At 37.4% G+C, this 22,051-nt stretch overlaps 1 protein-coding gene across 1 annotated transcript in view; it reads right to left on the bottom strand.

Annotated features, from left to right (window-relative positions):
• Positions 1–18,729, bottom strand: part of CCDC172 (coiled-coil domain containing 172) — a 36,705-nt gene extending 17,976 nt beyond the window's left edge. The window contains exons 1-2 of the mRNA XM_069568046.1: positions 18,651–18,729; positions 18,394–18,479 (exon numbers count right to left, since the gene is read on the bottom strand). Of these exons, the coding sequence (XP_069424147.1) occupies positions 18,394–18,479; positions 18,651–18,729 (165 nt within the window). The remainder of the gene's footprint in view (positions 1–18,393; positions 18,480–18,650) is intronic.
• Between the last annotated feature and the right edge of the window lie 3,322 nt (positions 18,730–22,051).

Below are 22,051 nucleotides of genomic sequence, written 5' to 3'. Positions count from 1 at the left end.
TTGCTTTTTCAAAAACTAAAGACAAAGATAAAATATTTAAATCAGCAAGGGAAAAGCAACAAATAACACACAAGGGAACTCCAGTCAGGTTATCAGCTGGTTTTCAACAGAAACTAAAAGGGAAGCCGAAAGGGAACAGCATGATATATTTAAAGTGATGAAAGGAAAGAACAAACAACCAAGAATACTCTACCCAGCAAGACTCTCATTCATATTTGATGGAAAAATCAAAGGCTTTCCAGACAAGCAAAAGTCAAGAGAATTCAGCAGCACCAAACCAGGTTTAGCCTTCCTAGGTTGTGCTAGTGGCTAAAAAAAAAAACCAAAAAAAAAAAACCCACCTACCAATGCAGGAGACCTAAGAGATGTGAGTTCAATCCCTGGGTTGGGAAGATCCCCTGGAGGAGGGCATGGCAACCCACTCCAGTATTCCTGACTGGAGAATCCCATGGACAGAGAGAGGAACCTGGTGGCTTCGGTCCATAGGATAGCAAAGAGTTGGACATGACTCTTAGCACGCATGCAAACCAGCTTTACAACAAATGCTAAAGAAACATCTCTACTCAGGAAACACTATAGAAGGGGAAGACCTACAAAAAAATAAACCCAGAACAATTAAGACAATGGCAATAGGATCATACATATTGACAATTACCTTAAATGTAGATGGATTAAAATGCACTAACCAAAAGACATAGACTGGCTGGGTGGATGAAAACATGTGCATGTATGCATTTCCACTTACCACATCACTTTGCTTGACCCCACAAATTGTATGTAATTATTTTATACTGTTAGGTTAATGTTCCCATTATGGCTTACAACTGTAATTATTTTATTTTTTCTCTGGCTATTGATTGTGAAAACTGATAAACATATTTTACTACTGTGATTATGTAACTATTGCTCACTTAATGCCATTGTATCATGATTGGTCAACAGAAAAATAATAGAATTCTATATCACCAAATCTATATAATTTAATAGAAAAACCTATAATCACGTTTTAAAAATCCAGATGCATATCAGAATTATCTTGATGTTTTTTGAAAAATACAAATGCCCTGGTATTGCTTTTTTTCTCCAAAGCTCCAGATATGTTTCTAATGAGTAGCCATGATTAAAAGCAATTGGACTATATGAGGATCTTTTACTTTATCTAGGTTGTTTCATTTTTTATATTTCATATTCAGTGCTCCCATTTCATTTAGTTTATGTTTTCCAATTTTCCCATCTCCTTTTTTGTGTTCTTTCTCAAGCCTTTATCAAGTGTAGCAGAAAAGCTTTTGTATATATGTACATAAATAGTATGTACATGTATTTTAGAAAACTTAAGAATTTTTGCCTAGCTAAAAAATTTATGACATTTTGATTTCACTTGTTTGACTTATAAGGATAGAATACTAAATTTCTAATTTTAAAAGACACATTTGCAATAAGCAACAAAGGTTTACTGTATGGCACAGGAACTCTAGTTAGTGTCTTGTAATAACCAATAATGGAAAATAATCTCAAAAATAATATGTGTATATATGTATAACTGAATCACCTTGCTGTGTACTATACTTCAATAAAATATATATATATCAAGAAAAAAAAAAGACTGAGAGGAGCAGGAGTTGATCATTTTAGAGTAATAGCCTGATCTATTTTTCTATTGTGGTGGTCACATACCTCCCATTCCTTCCACTTTTCTGTCTTCTCTTGGGAAGAATTGATTAGAATTTTAACCAAGAAAAACTGGACTATATTTATAACCATGGAACTAGCTTGAACCAAAGAAGCTGAGGTAGGCAGTCTTTCAACTAATCTTGAAATATTAATTCAGGCTATAACAATTCATAAGAACACACAAGCACCAAAGGCTATAAGAAATTCTTCCCACCAGCACTGAGATGACAGGCACAGCTATGCATAGCCAGTTTACCTTTGACCATTTTCATTCACCTTTTCTGAACCCATCTGGGGTTCCAAAGTCCATAGACAACCGTCTCAAAATAACCCTCCATCTTCAAAATTATTCTTCTCCTTTTCCTCAAATAAAACTCCCATTTCCAGAGAATTGCTGATTCAGCTAGGCATTAATCTGACTAGGGAAAGAATAGTAAAATACAAATAGTGGTAGGCCAGGAACAGTCTGTAATGATACTTCTTAATCTGAAAGACTCTCCCTGGGGAGCTACTTTGAAATAAGGTGACTTCTGTGCAATTTGACAACTTAGGAAGCAGAACCTTACCTTACCTATCACTACATCTTCCTGTTCTGTCAGGATATAAAACAATGGAATGCTGAGGGTAGTGAATTTTCATGTACTGCTTTTAACGGACAATCTATAAAATGTCACAGCTTCTTTAAAACATACATTTTCCTGTTCATAATAAGAAAACTTGGCACACAAGCAAGAGAAGATCAGACCTCAGTCAAGTATTCCACAATAATGCTAGAAACAGGTTGGAGATATTCACATCAACTTGTCAAACAGCAGCTTTAGTTCCAAGAAGACAGTTCATTCTTCAAGAACTCAAGAAAACAAGAATGCAGTAAAGAACAATTTATATGTGCTAACTGTTGGCAAAACATAAGTCTGAACAGTTCTCACAGAATAACAATGTAAACCCTATAAAAATACCATAACAGAAGAGAATAAAAGAACTGCCTGAAGAATTACAGAGAGAAAATACTGTATATATCTACAATAATTTTACTATAAAGTACAAATTTTTTTGCTAATCAACTACTTGATGTCCTCACGAAGTACAAACAAAAATATGTCCACAAAAACATAAGAGCGAGAAACGACTCATTTTCTATTCAAAGACAGGGAAATGCTGGATAAAATATAAATAATTTAAAATATCATTAACATAGGGAAGTCAAAAAACAAGAGAGAAATATCATGCCAGAAGTCATCACGCTAGAATTCAAGTCCAAAGGGTATCTTTGAGACTGGATACAGGCAACAGGGGCTAAGATTTTTTAAATGCTCAAATACGACTCAAAGTCAAAGCCAAAGGGAGATGAAACTGGATAAAGTCTGGAATAAAACAAACAAATAGGTTGTTATAAGCTTTTACACAGCAAAAGAAACCATAAACAAAACAAAAAACAACCAATGGACTGAGTGAAAATACTTGCAAATGATGCTACCAACAAGGGATTAATTTTTAAAACACACAAAGAGCTCATACAGCTTAATATCAGAAGAGAACACAATAAAAAATTGGGCAGAAGACCTAAACAGACATTTCTCCAAAGAAGACATACAGATGCCGAAGAGGCATATGAAAAGATGCTCAATATCATTAATTATTCAGTTCAGTTCAGTCGATCAGTCTTGCCCAACTCTTTGTGACCCCATGAATCGTAGCACGCCAGGCCTCCCTGTCCATCACCAACTCCCGGAGTTCACTCAGACTCATGTCCATCGAGTCCGTGATGCCATCCAGCCATCTCATCTTCTGTCGTCCCCTTCTCCTCCTGCCCCCAATCCCTCCCAGTATCAAAGTCTTTTCCAATGAGTCAACTCTTCCCATGAGGTGGCCAAAGTACTGGAGTTTCAGCTTTAGCATCATTCCTTCCAAAGAAATCCCAGGGTTGATCTCCTTCAGAATGGACTGGTTGAATCTCCTTGCAGTCCAAGGGACTCTCAAGAGTCTTCTCCAACACCGCAGTTCAAAAGTATCAATTCTTCGGCACTCAGCCTTCTTCATAGTCCAACTTGAGAAATGCAAATTAAAACTACAATGAGGTATCACTTCACACCAGTCAAAGTGGCCTTCATTAAAAAGTCTACAAATAATAAATACTGGAGAGGCTGTGGAGAAAAAGGAACTCTCCTACACTGATGGTGAGAAGGAAGATTGGTACAGCCACTATGAAAAACAGTTTGGAGATGCCTTAAAAAACTAAAAATAGAATTACCATATGATCCTACAATCCCATTCCTGGGCATATCCCTGGAGAAAACTATAATTTGAAAAGATACATGCACCTCAATCTTCATAGCAGCACTATCTACAATAGCCAAGACATGGAAGCACGTCAAGAATGATAGATGAATGGATAAAGAAGATGTGGTATACATATATAATACATAGGAATAATACTCAGCCATATAAAAGAATTAAATAATATCATCTACAGAAACATGTATAGACCTAGAGATTATCATATTAAGCGACGTATGTCAGATGAGAAAAATATCATACGATAACACTTATCTGTGGAATCTGTGATGCAAATGAACTTATTTATGAAACAGATGCACAGACAAAAAAAACATGGTTACTAAAGAGGAGAGTAGGACAGAGCAGAGAGATAAATTAGGAGTTTGGGATTACCATATATATACTACTATAAATACAACAGATATAACAATGACCTACTGTCTAGCACAGAGAATATCATCATCTTATAAGAAACAGTAATGGAAAAGAATCTGAAATAGAATACACACACACACACACACACACACACACATATATGTTATAGCTGAGAAAAGGAGAGAAGCTAAAGGCAAAGGAGAAAAGGAAAGATATACACATCTGAATGCAGAGTTCCAAAGAATAGCAAGGAGAGAAAAGAAAGCCTTCCTCAGTGATCAATGAAAAGAAATAGAGAAAAACAATAGAACAGGAAAGACTAGAGATCTCTTCAAGAAAACTAGAGATACCGCGGGAACATTTCATGCAAAGATGGGCTCAATAAAGGACAGAAATGGTATGGACCTAGCAGAAGCAGAAGATATTAAGAAGCTGCTGCTGCTGCTGCTGCTAAGTCGCTTCAGTCATGTCCGACTCTGTGAGACCCCATAGACGGCAGCCCACCAAGCTTCCCCATCCCTGGGATTCTCCAGGCAAGAACACTGGAGTGGGTTGCCATTTCCTTCTCCAATGCATGAAAGTGAAGTTGCTCAGTCGTGTCCAACTCTTCACGACCCCATGGACTGCAGCCTACCAGGCTCCTCCGTCCATGGGATGTTCCAGGCAAGAGTACTGGAGTGGGTTGCCATTGCCTTCTCGGATATTAAGAAGAGGTGGCAAGAATACACAGAAGAATTATACAGAAAAGATCTTAATGACCCAGATAAACACAATGGTGTGATCACTCACCTAGAGCCAGACATCCTAGAGTGCGAAGTCAAGTGTGCCTTAGGAAGCATCACTAAAAACAAAGCAGGTAGAGGTGATGGAATTCCAGCTGAGCTATTTTAAGTCTAAAAGATGACGCTGTTAAAGTGCTGCACTGAATATGCCAGCAAATTTTGAAAACCCAACAGTGACCATAGGACTGGAAAAGATCAGTTTTCATTCCAATCCCAAAGAAGGGCAATGCCAAAGAATGTTCAAACTACCACACAGTTGTACTCATCTCACACTAGCAAAGTAATGTTCAAAAGTCTCCAAGCCAGGCTTCAACAGTATGTAAACCGAGAACTTCTAGATGTTCAAGATGGATTTAGAAAAGACAGAGGAACCAGAGATCAAATTGCCAAAATCCGTTGGATCACAGAAAAAGCAAAGGAGTTCCAGAAAAACATCTACTTCTGCTTTATTGACTATGCCAAAGCCTTCGACTGTGTGGATCACAACAAAAGCTGTGGAAAATTCTGAAAGAGATGGGAATACCAGACCACCTGACCTGCCTCCTGAGAAATCTATATGCAATCAAGAAGCAACAGTTAGAACCAGACATGGAACAATGGACTGGTTCCAAATTGGGAAAGGAGTATGTCAAGGCTGTATAAGGTCACCCTGCTTATTGAACTTATATGCAGAGTACATCATGCGAAATGCCAGGCTGAATGAAGCACAAGCTGGAATCAAGATTGCCGGGAGAAATATCAATAACCTCAGATATGCAGATGACACTACCCTTATGGCAGAAAGCAAAGAGGAACTAAAGAGCCTCTTGATGAAAGTGGAAGAGAAGAATGAAAAACCTGGTTTAAAGCTCAACATTCAGAAAACTAAGATCATGGCATCTGGTCCCGTCACTTCAAGGCAAACAGATGGAGAAACAACAGAAACAGTGACAGACTTTATCTTTTGGGGCTCCAAAATCACTGCAGATGGTGACTGTAACCATGAAATTAAAAGACACTTGCTCCTTCAAAGAAAAGCTATGACCATCCTCTCTCTCTTTAGTCTTTAAGTCATGTCCAACTTTTGCAACCCCAAGAACTGCAGCCTGCCAGGCTCCTATGTCCATAGGGATTCTCCAAGCAAGAATACTGGAGTGGGTTGCCATTTCCTTCTCCACAGGATCTTCCCGACCCAGGAAGTGAACCCGGGTCTCCTGCATTGCAGGCAGATTCTTTACTGACGGAACTATAAGGGAAGCCCTAGACCAACCTAGACAGCATATTAAAAAGCAGAGAGATTACTTTATCAACAAAAGTCTATCTAGTAAAAGCTATGGATTTTCCAGTAGTCATTGGATGTGAGAGTTGTACCATAAAGAAAGCTGTGCATGGAAGAATTGATGTTTTTGAACTGTGGTGTTGGAGAAGACTTTTGAGGGTCCCTTGAACTGCAAGGAGGTCCAACCAGTCCATCCTAAAGGAGATCAGTCCTGAATATTTATTGGAAGGGCTGATGCTGAAGCTCCACTACTTTGGCCACCTGATGTGAAGAACTGACTCAGTGGAAAAGACCCTGATGCTGGGAAAAACTGAATGCAGGAGGAGAAGGGGACAATGACAGAGGATGAGATGCCTGGATGGCATTACCAACTCGATGGACATGAGTCTGAGCAAATTCCAGGAGTTGGTGATGGACAGGGGAGGCCTGGTGTGCTGCAGTTCATGGGGTAGCAAAGAGTCAGACACAACTAAACAACTGAACCAAACTGATACATACATGGATAATGTGTTATATACATATATGTATTATATATATGTAATAGAATCACTTTGCTATACACTTGAAACTAACAAAACATCATAAATTAACCATATGTCAATTTTTAAAAATACCTACAGGAAACTGCTGACAGAGACTACCTCTCAGTCTGGAAATAAGGCAAGGGAACAAGTATAACAACTTCAACACTATCAGACTTTTCAACTAAAATGCTGCTTTTGTTCTTTGCAAAAAAAGAAAAAAAAAGTGCCTATGCTGGCTATGCACGTGGAGTAAGAAAACTCTACCACTGGTTTAGAGATGCAGCAGAAAAGTGAGCTGCCTCTGTTGATCCATGAATAGAAAAGGAATCATACCCTAGAACCACCAAAGCCACACTTGAATAGTTCATGGATGTGAGATTCAAATGTCTCTTAGCCAGACAGGGCAGAAACACTGAGCCCAAAAATTTACATGAAAATTCATCCTGAACAAATGAACTCTGCACGGTTCTGGCAGCAGGGTTGAAACTGCTCCTTAGGAACTCTTTTTTACCAAGACTAGATAGGACTCCCAAGAAAGGAAAGTTCTGCTAAAGATAGGTTCACAATAAAAAATTTTAAGGCTCATAAAAAAACGTACCACCATGTGAAAAGGTCAACAGATGTCACAAGCAGAATTCATAGAAGAGGAAAGAGAAACAGTGAATTCTAAGAGAAAAAAAATTAATTTATTCACTCAATAATATGTAACACTTACTGTAATTCAGGCACTGTTCTAGATAGTAAGAAAGAATAACAGTAGTAAACAAAACAAATGAATATGTATTCCGTATGGAGTTTACATCCACAAGGGCTTCACATTACATTAACAAGGGCTTTGCAAGTGGTGCTAGTTGTAAAGAACCCACCTGCCAAAGCAGGAGACATAACAATCGCAAGGTTTGATTCCTGGGTCAGGATGATCCCCTGGATGAGGGCACGGCAACACACTCCAATATTTTTGCTTGGAGAATCCCATGGACGGAGGATCCTGGCAGGCTACAGTTCATAAGGTCACACAGAGGTGGACAGGACTGAAGCGACTTAGCACACATGCAGCACAAGGAAAGATAAACGATAAACAGACCAATATAAAAATATATCAAGAGAAATTAAGAGCTACAAAGAAAAATAAAGCAGAAGCCAGGAAAGAGAGAGAGACGGCATGAGGTTTCTATATGGTTTATATGTTATTTTATATGTAATTTTATATATGGACTTGGGGGAGGGTCAAACTTCTTGATCTTATGATTTCTGGTCTTTAAGATTTTATAGCCTTAAAAAATTATTGAGGATTTTTATTTAATTATTTGTGAGCTGTATCTATAAATATTTTCAGTATCAAAGAGTAAAACTGAGAAACTTTGAAACTATTTAATTCACTTAGAAATAATGACAATAAATTTGTTGTATATTAAATATATTTTTATAAAAATAACATTTTCCAAAGCAAAATGAAGTAAGAAGCATTGCATTTACATTTTTGCAAATCTCTTCTAAGTCTGGCTTAACAGAAGACAGCTGAATTCTTATATCTGCTTCTGTATCCAATCTCTTACACTATGTTTCTTGGTTGAAGTATATGAAGAAAATCTAGCCTCACACAGATGTAGAGCTGGAAATGAGAGGAGTATTTTACTACCCTAACTGAATAATTATGCCATATTCTTCAGGAACTTAATGAGTAGTAGTTCCTTAAAGGTTAGTTGCAATGTAGGATCTGAAACCATTTCAATAAATTTTTCATCCTGTTACAATAAAAACCATTGGTCTATTTTGTGCTTTGAGTGGATCTTCTATCCATGTAAAATTAAAACTATGTGCTGGTCATTTCAAAAATATTCCTTCACTGAATCATTCAGGTCCTCCAAATGTTGATACACTCCATAATGCAATATTAAAAACTAACATTTATTAATACCACCTACAAACTCAGAAAAATATGTACTGGGAAACTGCACATATAGTGACAAATAGTGACACATACAGTGCACACAGAGTGACACATGAACTGCACATACAGTGACAGATCTGAGTCTTTCAACATTGTAATCTTTGTGTGAAAGGCTGAACATTATCATTGGCAAAAATAATATCTGCCTTGACATGTCAGGGTCATTTCACTCATTTTTGAGAAAATTTTGCCAAATACTCAAGTTTAAATAACTACACTTATCTGTCAATTATTCAAGTTAAAAGGATGCTCCAGAAAAAGAATAGCTAGTTCATACTGAAACTCAATCATATAAATACTATCCTGTGAGACAATCACTGTACTTCAGAATATAGAAGTACTTTATGTAAACTTCCCATTTCATCACACACAATATTAAAAACACATACACAAAATGGTTAGTTTCAAAACAATATTTTTTACACTTTAATCAAGGGCATACAGTGAAATTGGTGGGGTCTGCTTTCTCACTGTAAGCGTGTGGCAGTGAATAATACAATGACTACTAAAAGTTTGTTGCCACTGCCTTAATTTGTTCTGAGGTGCCAATATTTGCCTTTGCACTATCAATGTACATATCAGAACAGTGCAAATGACAAATAATAGCTTTATATTATTAGGAAAATAGTTTGACATCACAAAACTCTTCCTATAGATCACAGAATTGATGCTTTCAAACTGTGGTATGGCATAGAGTCCCTTGGACAGCAAAGAGATCAAACTAGTCAATCCTAAAGGAAATCAACCCTGAATACTCTTTCGAAGGACTGATGCTGAAGCTAAAGCTCCAATATTCTGGCCACCTGATTCGAAGAGCCGACTCACTGGAAAAGACTCTGCTGCTAAGAAAGATAGAGGGCAGGAGGAGAAGGGGGCAACAGAGGATGAGATGATTGGATGGCACCACTAACTCAATGGACATTAGTCTGAGCAAACATCAAGAGATAGTGAAAGACAGGGAAGCCTGGAGTACTATAGTCCATGGGGTCACAAAGAGCTGGACACAACTGAGCGACAGAACAACAATGGATCATAGATCACACTTTGAGACCCACGGCTCTAAAGTGCCAACTAGGCTGAGAGGTAAGGTAACCAATCATCAAGATTTATATGTGGCTGTTCCAACGTGAGAACTGAAAGTCTCACATTCTCATAGAATGGTTGGCCTCCCTACCGAGAGAGAGCTAAAAGAAGTGTGTATAAAACACCAATAGCTGAGAGAAGCATTTCAAGCAGAGAAGACACCAAGTGCAAAGGCCCTGAGGTCAAAGAATGGCTGGTACATTCAAGAATATTCTTTTAGTCAAGAATTTAAAAACCCACAGCAAAGGTACACACCCTAGAAAATCAGATTATCCCTAGTGGTGAGCTACTAGAAAATGCCAGTGCTACATTAAAATATCTGGTGAACTATTGTAGTTCCCCATTTTAGAAAAGAATTCATGACAAACATTATAAGGCTTTCTTTAGAGAATTAGAGAAAATTTAAAGTAATTACAGAATTTTTAAAAAGTGAGAACATCAAGAATTTTGAATTTACAGTTAGGTTTCTATAGTTGAAGTTGTTTAATGTCAACCCTCTAATTAAGGTAGAAGCTTGTTACATAATTTATTTGCCAATTACTCTTGGTATCATTTAAGAGTTGTTCAATGAATGTCTGTTGAGTGAATGAATAACAGAAGTGAAGAGCATAGCTAATTGATTTTCCAGGAAATCACAAATCAAAAGGTAAACTTTTTAAAAGGTATTCTTTTGTGCTGTATATTCCTAGGAGGCTAGCAAACTTGTTAATCTCATGCTTTCTACATACTGAGCCACAAACTTACTGTCTTTAATTAGAAGATCATTGTCTCAGTTCCTGGAAAGGAAGTACTTCTTTTCTTTCCTGTTTAAAACACTTCTAACATTTCAGGGTAAACAATTTATTTAGAGTAGCTCTTTTTAATGGGAGAAGGTGATGGCACCCAACTCCAGTACTCTTGCCTGGAAAAATTCCATGGACGGAGGAGCTTGGTAGGCTTCAGTCCATGGGGTCGCCAAGAGTTGGACACGACTGGGCGACTTCCCTTTCCCTTTTCACTTTCATGCATTGGAGAAGGAGATGGCAACCCACTCCAGTGTTCTTGCCTGGAGAATCCCAGGGACGGGGGAGCCTGGTGGGCTGCCATCTATGGGGTCACACAGAGTTGGACGTGACTGAAGTGACCTTACCAGCGGCGGCAGCAGCAGCAGCTCTTTTTAAAAAAGGAACAGAAGCACACTAGTAGATTTAACAATTAGAAACAATGCAGCAGATTCTCCATTTCATGGATCCAAGCCAGGAAATGTGCAACCTTTGTGATTTATACGCATTTGCAAATAGAAAGGCTATCTGGCATACTGTTATATGGTTTGCTCTATACTGCTATTACCATGAAATATTACTCAGATTTTCTTAAGATCATGAAAACAAAGCTGAGAAAAAGGAGTCCAACAAATGTTATATGCAATAATATTTTACTTCATTTAGAAATAAAATCATTTCAGTTGTATTAATATACAGAAAGATTACTACTTCTCAGAGACAAGACCCTCCCATAAAAGAACTGCAACCAATTATATGACCATTAATTAAGTAGGCCATCTGGAAAATAGATTTGCAAAATGGCCAATAAGCACCCAAAAAAATGTTCAATATTAATCTCATTAAGAAACTGGAAATACAAACCACAATGAACCACCATCTCCCAGCCCCTAAGATGGCTATCAAACAAACCAAAAATCCCAAGAAAGCAAGTTATGGTTGGTATATAGAAAAACTAGAACCTTCATATATTCCTTTCTGGCCACTACAGAAAACTTGGTATTTCCTCCATAAGTTAAACCTATAATTAACCATATGACCAAGAAATTCTACTCCTAGGTGGAATACCCAAGAGAACTGAAATACAATGTTCATACAAAAACTTGTACCCAAATGTTCACAGCACCATTATACACAATAGCTAAAATGTGGAAATAACCCAATGTCCATCAACTGATGAATGGATAAACAAAGTGTATCCATACAACGGAATATTATTCAGCCATGAAAAGGAATCAAGTACAGACACATGCTATAACATGGATGCATCCTGAAAACATACTAAGTGAAAGAAGACAGCCATAAAAGGCCATTATTCTATGATTACACTTACATGAAATGTCCAGACACAGAAAGTAGACTAGTGGTGACCGAGAACTCATGCAGTTTGAGGGAGATGGAGGAGTGACTAATATGGGAAGGAGTGACTAATGTGGGTAGAGTTTCTTTTTGAAGTGATGAAAATATTCTGGGCTCAGATAATGATGGTTGCAAAACCTTTTGAATGGACTAAAAGCCACAGCTCTGTAACTTTTAAGATATATCTTTATTTTTTAAAGTAATCTCATAGCTATGTGCCCCAGTTTAAGAAATAAAACATTACAGATACAGCTGAAATACCCTGTATATCCTTCTCTGATTACATTTATCTTCCACTCTCATCAGAGATAATCACTAAGTTGATGTGTTATTTTCATTCCTATGTATGCCATTATAATTTCACTATACACATATAAACCCCCTACAAGATGCGTTATTTGTTCTGTGTGTTTTTAAATGGTATTATGCTTATGTAAGTTTTATAGGTTGCTTTTTTTTTTATCACAAAGCAAAGTTATCATGACAGTTAAGTAGTTCAGAAGAAGGACAAAATACATGAGAGTAAAAGGTTTACAACAGTCACTGCATAGAGTGAGAAAGAGAAATGCAGCAGTTTTCCAGGCAGTGTGGCAGTCTCAGCTGAGACTAAAGCCAACATCCATGTATATATATATTGGATCAAATCTCTCCTGGAATTTCCTGAGTGTTGGCATAGTAGTAAATAATTGACTCACCCAGAATGTAATTCTGGAAATAGGTAGCTGAGGTAGAATGGAGAATAAGGGCACTGAACATGTGGAGACCAAAGAACCAACAGGTCAGGAAGGTAGCTGAATAGTACATATAGACAATGACATCATACAAGATGCTAGCAAGAGTTGAGATAGAGTGGAAGCCTGAGAGCCAGGTGCCAAATTCTAAAGAACAAGGGAGATTACCCAGTGAGTGAGTAAAATGACAGAAAAGAGCAGGGAGGAAAGTTGGCGGAGTCTAGAATACAGGATAAACCACCATAAGCAAGTAGAGAAATCATGTCCTAGAAGCAGCACTGGGGAGTGAAGAGGACATCGATCAAACCATCAATTATGAGGTACCTTGGATGTGAAAGAAAAACTATTTTTCATACAAGAGACTCCAGATTCAGTGACCCCCATGGACTGTAGCCCACCAGGCTCCTCTGTCCATGGGATTCTCCAGGCAAGAATACTGGAGTGAGTTGCCATACCCTCCTCCAAGGAGGACATGGACTTGTACAACTGACTAAGGCGAATAAAAAAGGGGAAATACACCTAAACGTCTATGACAACTTTAAAAAATCAGCTATACATGTTTAAGACAAGATAACTTCATAATTCCAAATGGAAAGGTCAGAGATTAAAAACAATTAAGTATAACTACCCTCAAAAGCACTGAAGAATTGATGCTTTTGAACTGTGGTGTTGGAGAAGACTCTTGAGAGTCCCTTGGACTGCAAGGAGATCCAATCAGTCCATCCTAAAGGAGATCAGTCCTGGGTGTTCATTGGAAGGACTGATGCTGAAGCTGAAGCTCCAATACTTTGGCCACCTCATGCGAGGAGTTGACTCATCGGGAAAGACCCTGATGCTGGGAAAGATTGAGGGCAGGAGGAGAAGGGGACAATAGAGGATGAGATGGCTGGATGGCATCACCAACTCGATGGACATGGGTTTGGGTAAACTCCGGGAGTTGGTGACAGACAGGGAGGCCTGGCATGCTGAGGTCGCAGAGTCATACACTACTGAGTGACTCAACTCAACTGAACCCTCAAAAGTGTCTTGGTCACAACTAACAGAGCTACAGGTATATATTAAATTATGATAAGGAGAATTTGAACTTTATTTTTCAAAATTAAGATTAAATAATTCACATGTATTGTTATTTAACAAATGTTAATTGGAAAAGAAGAAATGCCTTTCTTTTACCTATGTTTTAAGCAACTTTTCGTCAACAATGAAATGAAACATAAGTAGTAGACAAATTTTTCTTTGATTAAACTTCTTAAAAGGGGAAAAATCTTAATTACACAGCTTCAATATTATAAATAATAATAATTTGTGATGTGTTCTTTCCCTAATTAGGTAATAGAGTTCAGTTCAGTCACTCAGTTGTGTTGGACTTTTTGTGATCCCATGGACTGCAGCATGCCAGGCTTCCTTGTCTATCACCAACTCCCAGAGCTTGCTCAAACTCATGTCCATCGAGTCAGTGATGCCATCCAACCATCTCATCCTCTGTCATCCCCTTCTTCTTCTGCCTTCAATCTTTCCCAGCATCAGGGTTTTTTCCAATGAGTCAGTTCTTCACATCAGGTGGCCAAAGTATTGAAGTTTCAGCTTCAGCATCAGTCCTAACACATTAAGACTCTGCCTGCTGTTCTAGGAAGGTTCATAATTTTTATCAATTGAAAAAAATGAAAGCATATATTCTGAAGTAAAGAAGTAAATGAAGCCACCTTAAGCTACTTGTTTATTTCAATACCACTTTCCTTTAAAAATTCATGAAATATTATTTCATCAGTGTTATGTTTATGTAATAGGTTAAAACTGGAAGAAGCAAAAAGTAAAACTGCCTCAGATTTTCCTCCATTTACTTCTTCTTGAAGGAGGATAGATTTATGTTAGGTTTTTTGTAATATGTTTCTAAACATTAAAATGTCCCAATTTTAACCATATATTACTATTTTTAAAAGAAAAAAAAACCTCAGATGCTTTAAAAAAAACAACAAATGTCCTGCAAGTCCCTAATTTTGATTTTTCCTGTCATCAATATTATAAAACCTTTCCTTGATGATCAGAAGCTATAGGTACTGGTAAGCATTAACACAAATCAACAGCATGTTCTTGTCTTTCTGTTTTCACATTACCAAACCTAACCGGGCATATCACAGTTCTCCAATTCACAAAGTACTCATACTACATAATCTGAGACTTTTGCAACCATATATTTTAAAGTATTCATTGAGCCCTGAAAGGCAAATGCTATCATTCAAGTTCTAATTACATGCTACTTGGGTTTTACAGAACAGAAAAATATAAATACTATACTTCCTGAATTCATTTTTTGACCACAAGCAACTTCCAAAATAAATGCCCAAAATACTTTCTGAATGTATCACTGTGCAAATAGCTCAAGCACTGGCCTATTCAAATTATGTTCTAGTTTCTCCTTATGCTGCTTCTACTTGATGAATTGGTCAATAAATGCCAAGTCAAATATGCAAGTAAATATATTTTCATTGTTATTGGCAGACATATAATTAACTCTGAGAATAAAAGAAACAAGAAATCAATTTATGATTACTTCTTCAGTTCTTCTCATTAGTCATTTACATTGTAATTGTGGTTCTACTTTAAAGATCTTTATACACACACCCCCCCATGTTGACTATATAATAAATCAAATTATTTCAGTTATAAATTAGTACTGTATGAACTGTGAACCACATATGTTAATTGTATTAGTAAAAGCAATTGTATTACTCCCCACATATATGAGCTGATTAAAAAGCAATGTGCATTCATGAGTGTATATTAATTAGTAATTTCAGCAAATGTTTCCAAGCAATGCTAGGGATTTGCTCTTTCTTCTCTCAAATAAAACAATTTGAATCAGCTTTTTATGTATGCATATATATCAACAAACTACATTTCCATTTTCAGCAAACTAGGCTTTTAACTGAGAAAATATTACAAAGAGTAAATCTACTATTTTCTAAAGATATTCAAGAATAAACCCTTTTTTTCTCAACATTTGTTATCTGCCAGGTCAATATTTTCACCAACCCAGGAAATATACATTTGCACAAAAACTTACACTACTATACTTTTTAAAATACTGCCTTAGACTAGATGCAAAAGCTTCAGACACTATTATATGTGAATTTCATGATGAAAAAAGTCTAAGATGAGCTTTAAAAAATGTTTTAATAAAATACACTGTCATTACTCAATTACTACTTTCATTGTTGTCATTTGTTTTTAAATTATATACCATGAACAAGTCATTTAACCTCTCTTTTTCCTCCCCCCAGAAAGGGAATTAATGATGGTGCCTCATCACAGGATTCCCGGCAGGATTAAAAGAGTTAATACAAGGGAAGCATCTAGAACAGTGCCCAACATACAGTAAGTGCACAATAAGTGTTAGCTATGCATTACTTAATTGCATATATTTTGCCTATTACCTGTATTAGCGTCTAGTTAACAATTCTGAAAGTATCTTAATTCTTTTTAAAGAGGAAATTAAGCTACATCATGACATTCTTAAAACTTTGCCCGTGCATCAGCTTTTAGAATTATTTTTAGCAGTTAGTTTATCTACTATTCACAGGCAAAATAGGACCTAAGGTCTCACTGAACCATATTTCCAAATTCAATTTTAAAAGACAGTACATCCTGAATATTCATTAGAAGGACTGATGCTGAAGCTGAAACTTCAATACTTCGGCCATTTGATACGAAGAACTGACTCACTGGAAAAGACCCTGATGCTGGGAAAGATCGAAGGCAGGAGGAGAAAGGGATGACAGAGTATGAGATGGTTGGATGGCACCGCCAACTCGATGGACATGAGTTTGAGCAAGCTCCGAGAGTTGGTGATGGATGGGGAAACCTGGCGTGCTGCAGTCTATGGGGTTGCAAAGAGTCAGACATGACTGGGCGACTGAACTGAACTCTCCCTATTATCTCCCTTTTAGTACTCATTCATTCAAAACACTAAAGTATACTGTGTGTTATGGAATACAGGCTGTGGGAATAAAAGGTGGTTAAGAAAAAAAATCCAATACATTGCCCACAAAAGAATGAGGGATACAAACACAAGTATGCTCTGTTGTTTAATGGTAAGGTGATATCCGAAATGCTATGATAAAAAAAATCTTTCCAAGATGTACAAGGGAGGGCTCTCAGATGGTGTTTGAACAAGAATTGAAAGGAATAACTGAAGAAGCTTGAGAGGTAGAGAAAGAATCTATGATTATTTTATCCAAAAAGAGAACTGGAAATTTCTCACAGTGTTAAGCCTATTTGACTTATTTTAGCAAACAGACTTCCTCAAACAGATTTCCCATTGCACACTGCTCACATAATTTATCTTTAGGAGCTGGATAAATATTTTTGTATGGCTGTCTACCCTCCACTCATAACAAGGCTATGGGTGACCTATTTGGATGCTGTGCTTAGTTCCCCTCCTCCCAGAGCTCAGAGAGATCTTCCAAAACCTACTCTTATCACACCATTCCCTAATCAAAATCCTACAATGGTTTCTTCCTATTCCCAGGCATCAACCCCTGCTTTGAGAGATTTCTCTCCACAAATGCCTTGCTTATGCCTCCCTTTTGTTCATATTCTCCCCCTGCTCCAAATACTTTTCTCTTACTATTATATTTCACTCTGTCTCTCCAAAATTCTATCCACATTTCAAAATCCACCTTCAAGATATCATCAGATTCCTCTGTTTCTGTGTAAAACAACAGAACTTTACAAATGCTGCAGAAAAGACTGAAATGCTAGTGGGAAAAAAAAATGATTCCTCTGGATGAAAGACATGTCCAAAATCTAGCAGAAAACTGAAAAATAAACAGTAAGATGCAAGGAGGGTTCCAGAGGGAGGGGACATATTTGTACCCGTCGCTGAATCATGTTAATGTATGGCAGAGGCCAATACAATATTGTAAAGCAATTATCTTCCAATTAAAATAAAATGTGAAAAAAAGAAAGTCATAATAAAAAATGGTAGAGACTCCTTTGAAAGTTACATTCAATTGTTTCATCAACGCAGCACACTTCTTAAATTATTTATTCTTCTGAACTTATTTCCCACACCAACTACTTAATTGAATCATTCTTTTTCCAATGTCATTATGCTCTTTTGAAACGTTAACCATTCCACAACACGGACAATGAATTCTTCATGACTTAAATTGGTTTCTATAGGACAAATTCATGTTAGGGTGGAAGGTGTCTCCCAATTCAGAACTTTAAATATTACCAGACAGCATGGAACAACACTCACTAACATAGTAGCATGCTTCATGATGGTGGGTGGGTGCGTGTGTGTGAGTCTGTGTGTCTTTGTGCATGCTCATACATGTCTGACTCTTTGTGATCCCATGGACTGTAGACTGCCAGGCTCCTCTGTCCATGGGATTCTCCAGGCAAGAATACTGGAATAGGTTGCCATTTCCTCCTGGAAGGGATCTTCCCCACCAAGGGATCCAACCTGCATCTCATGGGTCTCCTGCACTGGCAGGAGGATTCATTATCATAGCCACCACATGGAAGGACAACTAGTTAAATAGTATCAAATCCTCAAAAAGTCAAATAAAAAACACCTTTTCAAGTGATAATGAGCAAGCTCTGCATGTCAATACCTTAGATTCCAACTGGATTTTCTCTTCATTCAGCTGCTCTGCTGCTTTCTTAATTTTCTCACGACATCTGTTTATTTCCGACCTTACTGTAATAAAAATTAAATGCTTAAACACGTCCATCTCTCCGGAGTCCCTCTTCTGGGGCCTGTGATAAGACATCTTTCGGCTGTCTTTCCCCCACCCCTCACTCCTCTGCCCACTGCCCCGGGCCTTCCCTCCGGCTCCAAGCCCCCAACTCAAACAGCAGAGTCCCTGACCTTCCCGCATCAAGCGGCGACTCTCCTCTGCCTGGTGCTCGGAGAATACGATGTGCTGGAACAAAGACTCCAGACTCATTTCAGGCCGCGCTCCTGCCGCTCCCGTCTTCGTCCTTAAAATATTTTATAACCGAGTCTGAGGATCCTGGAAAGCAGAAAGAAGCCTGATTCCAGGGTCATTTCTGGTTCGGCCTCCAGAGGCCTGTACCCCCGCAAGAACGGGGCCCCTACGGGATGAGGTGAGGCCCAAGGCTCCGGGGCCTCAACCACACTCCGGGCCTCCGTTAAGTTGGACAGACTTGCTTTTTTTCCCTTCTGTGCGCCTTCGTTTTTCCTGTGACCTGTCTCAAACTGCCTTGTTCCCCTGGCTGAGCGCAGCTCCCCTCAGACAAGGCCTTGGCCCCTGTGCGAGGTTCTTTTCCGTTCTTGTGGGGGGTGAGGGGGAAAAAAATGGAGTCACCGAGGCCTGAGCTTTGGAGCAGTTGGAACAGCAGCCCTCTCTGGGCTCGGGCTTTTCCTCTCATTCCCCCGCCCCCCAACGCCCAGTCTCAAATAAAAGTCCTCAAAGCAATCTCTCAGCAAAATAAGTACTTGCAACAATACGGTGGGCTGGAGACCTGGCAGGCCTCACCTCGCGGGGTTCTCTGGGAACTGAGCCTACGGTGTCTCTTTGGGCCCACTATGCGTCATTCAGTTGTTTTGCTTGGTTCCGTTCTGGCAACGTGGCCCCCAACAGTCTTTAGGTCGTCCTGGGAGTTGCAGTGATCTGTCTCCAAGGCACAAACCCAGTCTTATAATAAAGTACAAAGTACCTGTGATTCTAAATATAAACTTTTGCAAAGTCTTATCATTTGACGATGGGAAAGACTGCTATAAATGTGCAGTGTCTGACATTCGCCTTAATCATTCCTTTGTAATCAGGGCATATCTTTTTTGTCTGCTTTTAAATTAATCACTGCCTTTTGTAATCAAGCTGCGGTAATATTAACACTTCAATATCTGCGTAATATGTGTCAGAGACCAAAGTGGTTGCTAATTAAAGCTTAAACATGAAAGGCACCTTTGGGACTTTGGTATGGGATTTTTATATTAAAAAATAAAATATTTTTAGTTTCAGTAGGTCAAAATATTAAGATTATAATAAACATTTGACTTTCTGTCTAAATGTTAAATTCAAAGCGGCTAAACTTTAAAGAAATGTATTTAATATTAAGTAAAAAATGGTAAATGTAAGTTCTGTCACATCATTTGTATAATAAACTTAATTAAAATTTCAATAATGCTATAGCATAATCGGTTATAAATGTTAACCTTTTTTCAAGACTTGTATGCAAAAACTTAATTTTTAAACTTTATTATAAAAAATACATATTAAAAAGTATAATGAAGTAGAAAATAATTTCCCATAAATATATCATTCAGAAGCAAATGTTAATAACGTTTTGGTTATTGCCCTTCAGGTAATTCCCCTCACCGTGCATTTGCATTTTTTCTTTACACATGCGTGGTGAATAAGTAACAATAATAGTTATTATCTGTTGATACTTGCCAGGTACTATTCTGAACACTATAAGCCCTTTTGAGCTAACTTTTACTATTACCTTCAGAGCATAGTTGAGGAAACTGAGGCACAGAAGTTAAGTATTTCGCCAAGACTGCACATCTAGTACGTAGGAGAGCAAGATCTGAGATCAGAAGCCATGAATTTAATTTTGGATTCTGCTCTTTTTCCTTCTTATTACAGCACAAGCATTTTACCATTTCATTGAAAACTCTTTTTATTAATACATTTTTTAGAACTTCATAATCCTCCATCATATGGATGCATATGTAAAATTTACATATATTGAAATAAATTTGACTTTTATCTGTTCAGCGATGGAAAACAAAGCTGAAATTGTGGTGTGAACCATTTTTCTTTGAGTACTCGTTTGGAGGCTTATGAACTGTGCCACAGCAGCCATCAAAAGAAAGGGCTTCCATAAGATAAATTATATTACTAATTAATATCACTCCCTTCAGAATGATTTCCTGTGGACTTGCAGTGGGAACATCCTCACAAGGAGGCTGGTTTTCGAAAGCATGCTGCTCTTTAACATTCTAATTTTATTAGTTACACTCAAACTCACATTTATTATTTAACATGCTCTTTCTGTGCTAAAACTTGGCAGAGAAAAATTTGGGCAGACTTTAGGGAGTGTCGCTTCAGTCACACAGAAGTATGGAAGAGAACACCGCTGGAAATTCTGGGGAAGGGGCATGGGAAATATGGCTTTTTCATCCTTTGTAGTCTTCACCTCTCAGAATATTTTTGTGCTTTTAAATCCCGAGTTTGGGTTTTCTTAGAGGTATCACACCTATAGGCTTTAGCAGGATTTTTAATTTTATTTATAGGCACAAACACAATTATGCAAGGTCACAATTCTTAAAAGTGTTTCATAATAATGAGTAAAAGTAACATATTAAGATATTGCTGTCCTGTATCAAGCTTTATTCAAACATTTTCCATAGTGTTAACATATTTTTTCTTATAGATATACATGCTGAGTACATTCTATAATGTTTAGAGCAAGAGTAGCATTACTTAAATTTATGCCAAATAAAAATTATATATGACATGGCAAAACTAGGGCATTCTATTTTCTGAAAACATATATATTATAAGCCTAAAAAGAAAGATGATTCATTCAACAACTGTTTAATGAGTCTCTGCTATTCATTCAACAAATATTACTGAGCATATCCTATGTGCCATATTAGAGAAACAACAACAGGATTTCATAAAAATAGAACTACATAAAAAGTATTTTTCTTCCCCCAGATATTCTAACCTCATTGGAGAATTATTATATTTTTCAGCATCTTGGCAGCAATATAAACAACTGCTTTCAGATGTTTAAACAGATGTTCTTTAGAAAGAAAGCCAATTATTTGTGTTATGATACCCACATATGATTCTCAGATCTAAACTTTCCATCTGTACATGTTTCACTGAATTGTGTACCTATGGAATATAAAAGTTGAGATCACTCACTGTCTCTCAACCTCATATTTTTGTTCATAATAACACTAGCACCTGGGTTATTGAGCCATCGATAATTGCTTTGCTAGAAGGCCTTATATAAGGCTATATTGCTCTTGTGATTTAAAATGCATTTCCTTTCCTTTCTTAGATTGATGACTTCCCTAAGTTCTAAACCAGGCTTGCAAATATCCACTAGCCCAGGGCATATATATTGCAACGAAAAGAAGAAAAGTAATTCATTTGTTTTATGATTTTCTTAGGGCATCTGCCAAAAAGAAAAAAAAAAATGTAGGTTCAACCAAGTTTAACAACCATTTATTGAGTATCTACTAAGCGTAAAATCTCTGGTAGGTACTATGGGAGACACAAAATTATA

This window comes from Ovis canadensis, chromosome 22 (assembly GCF_042477335.2).
Source record: "Ovis canadensis isolate MfBH-ARS-UI-01 breed Bighorn chromosome 22, ARS-UI_OviCan_v2, whole genome shotgun sequence".
NCBI classification, from domain to species: Eukaryota; Metazoa; Chordata; class Mammalia; order Artiodactyla; family Bovidae; genus Ovis; species Ovis canadensis.
This window is presented reverse-complemented; position numbering and strand designations above follow the sequence as displayed.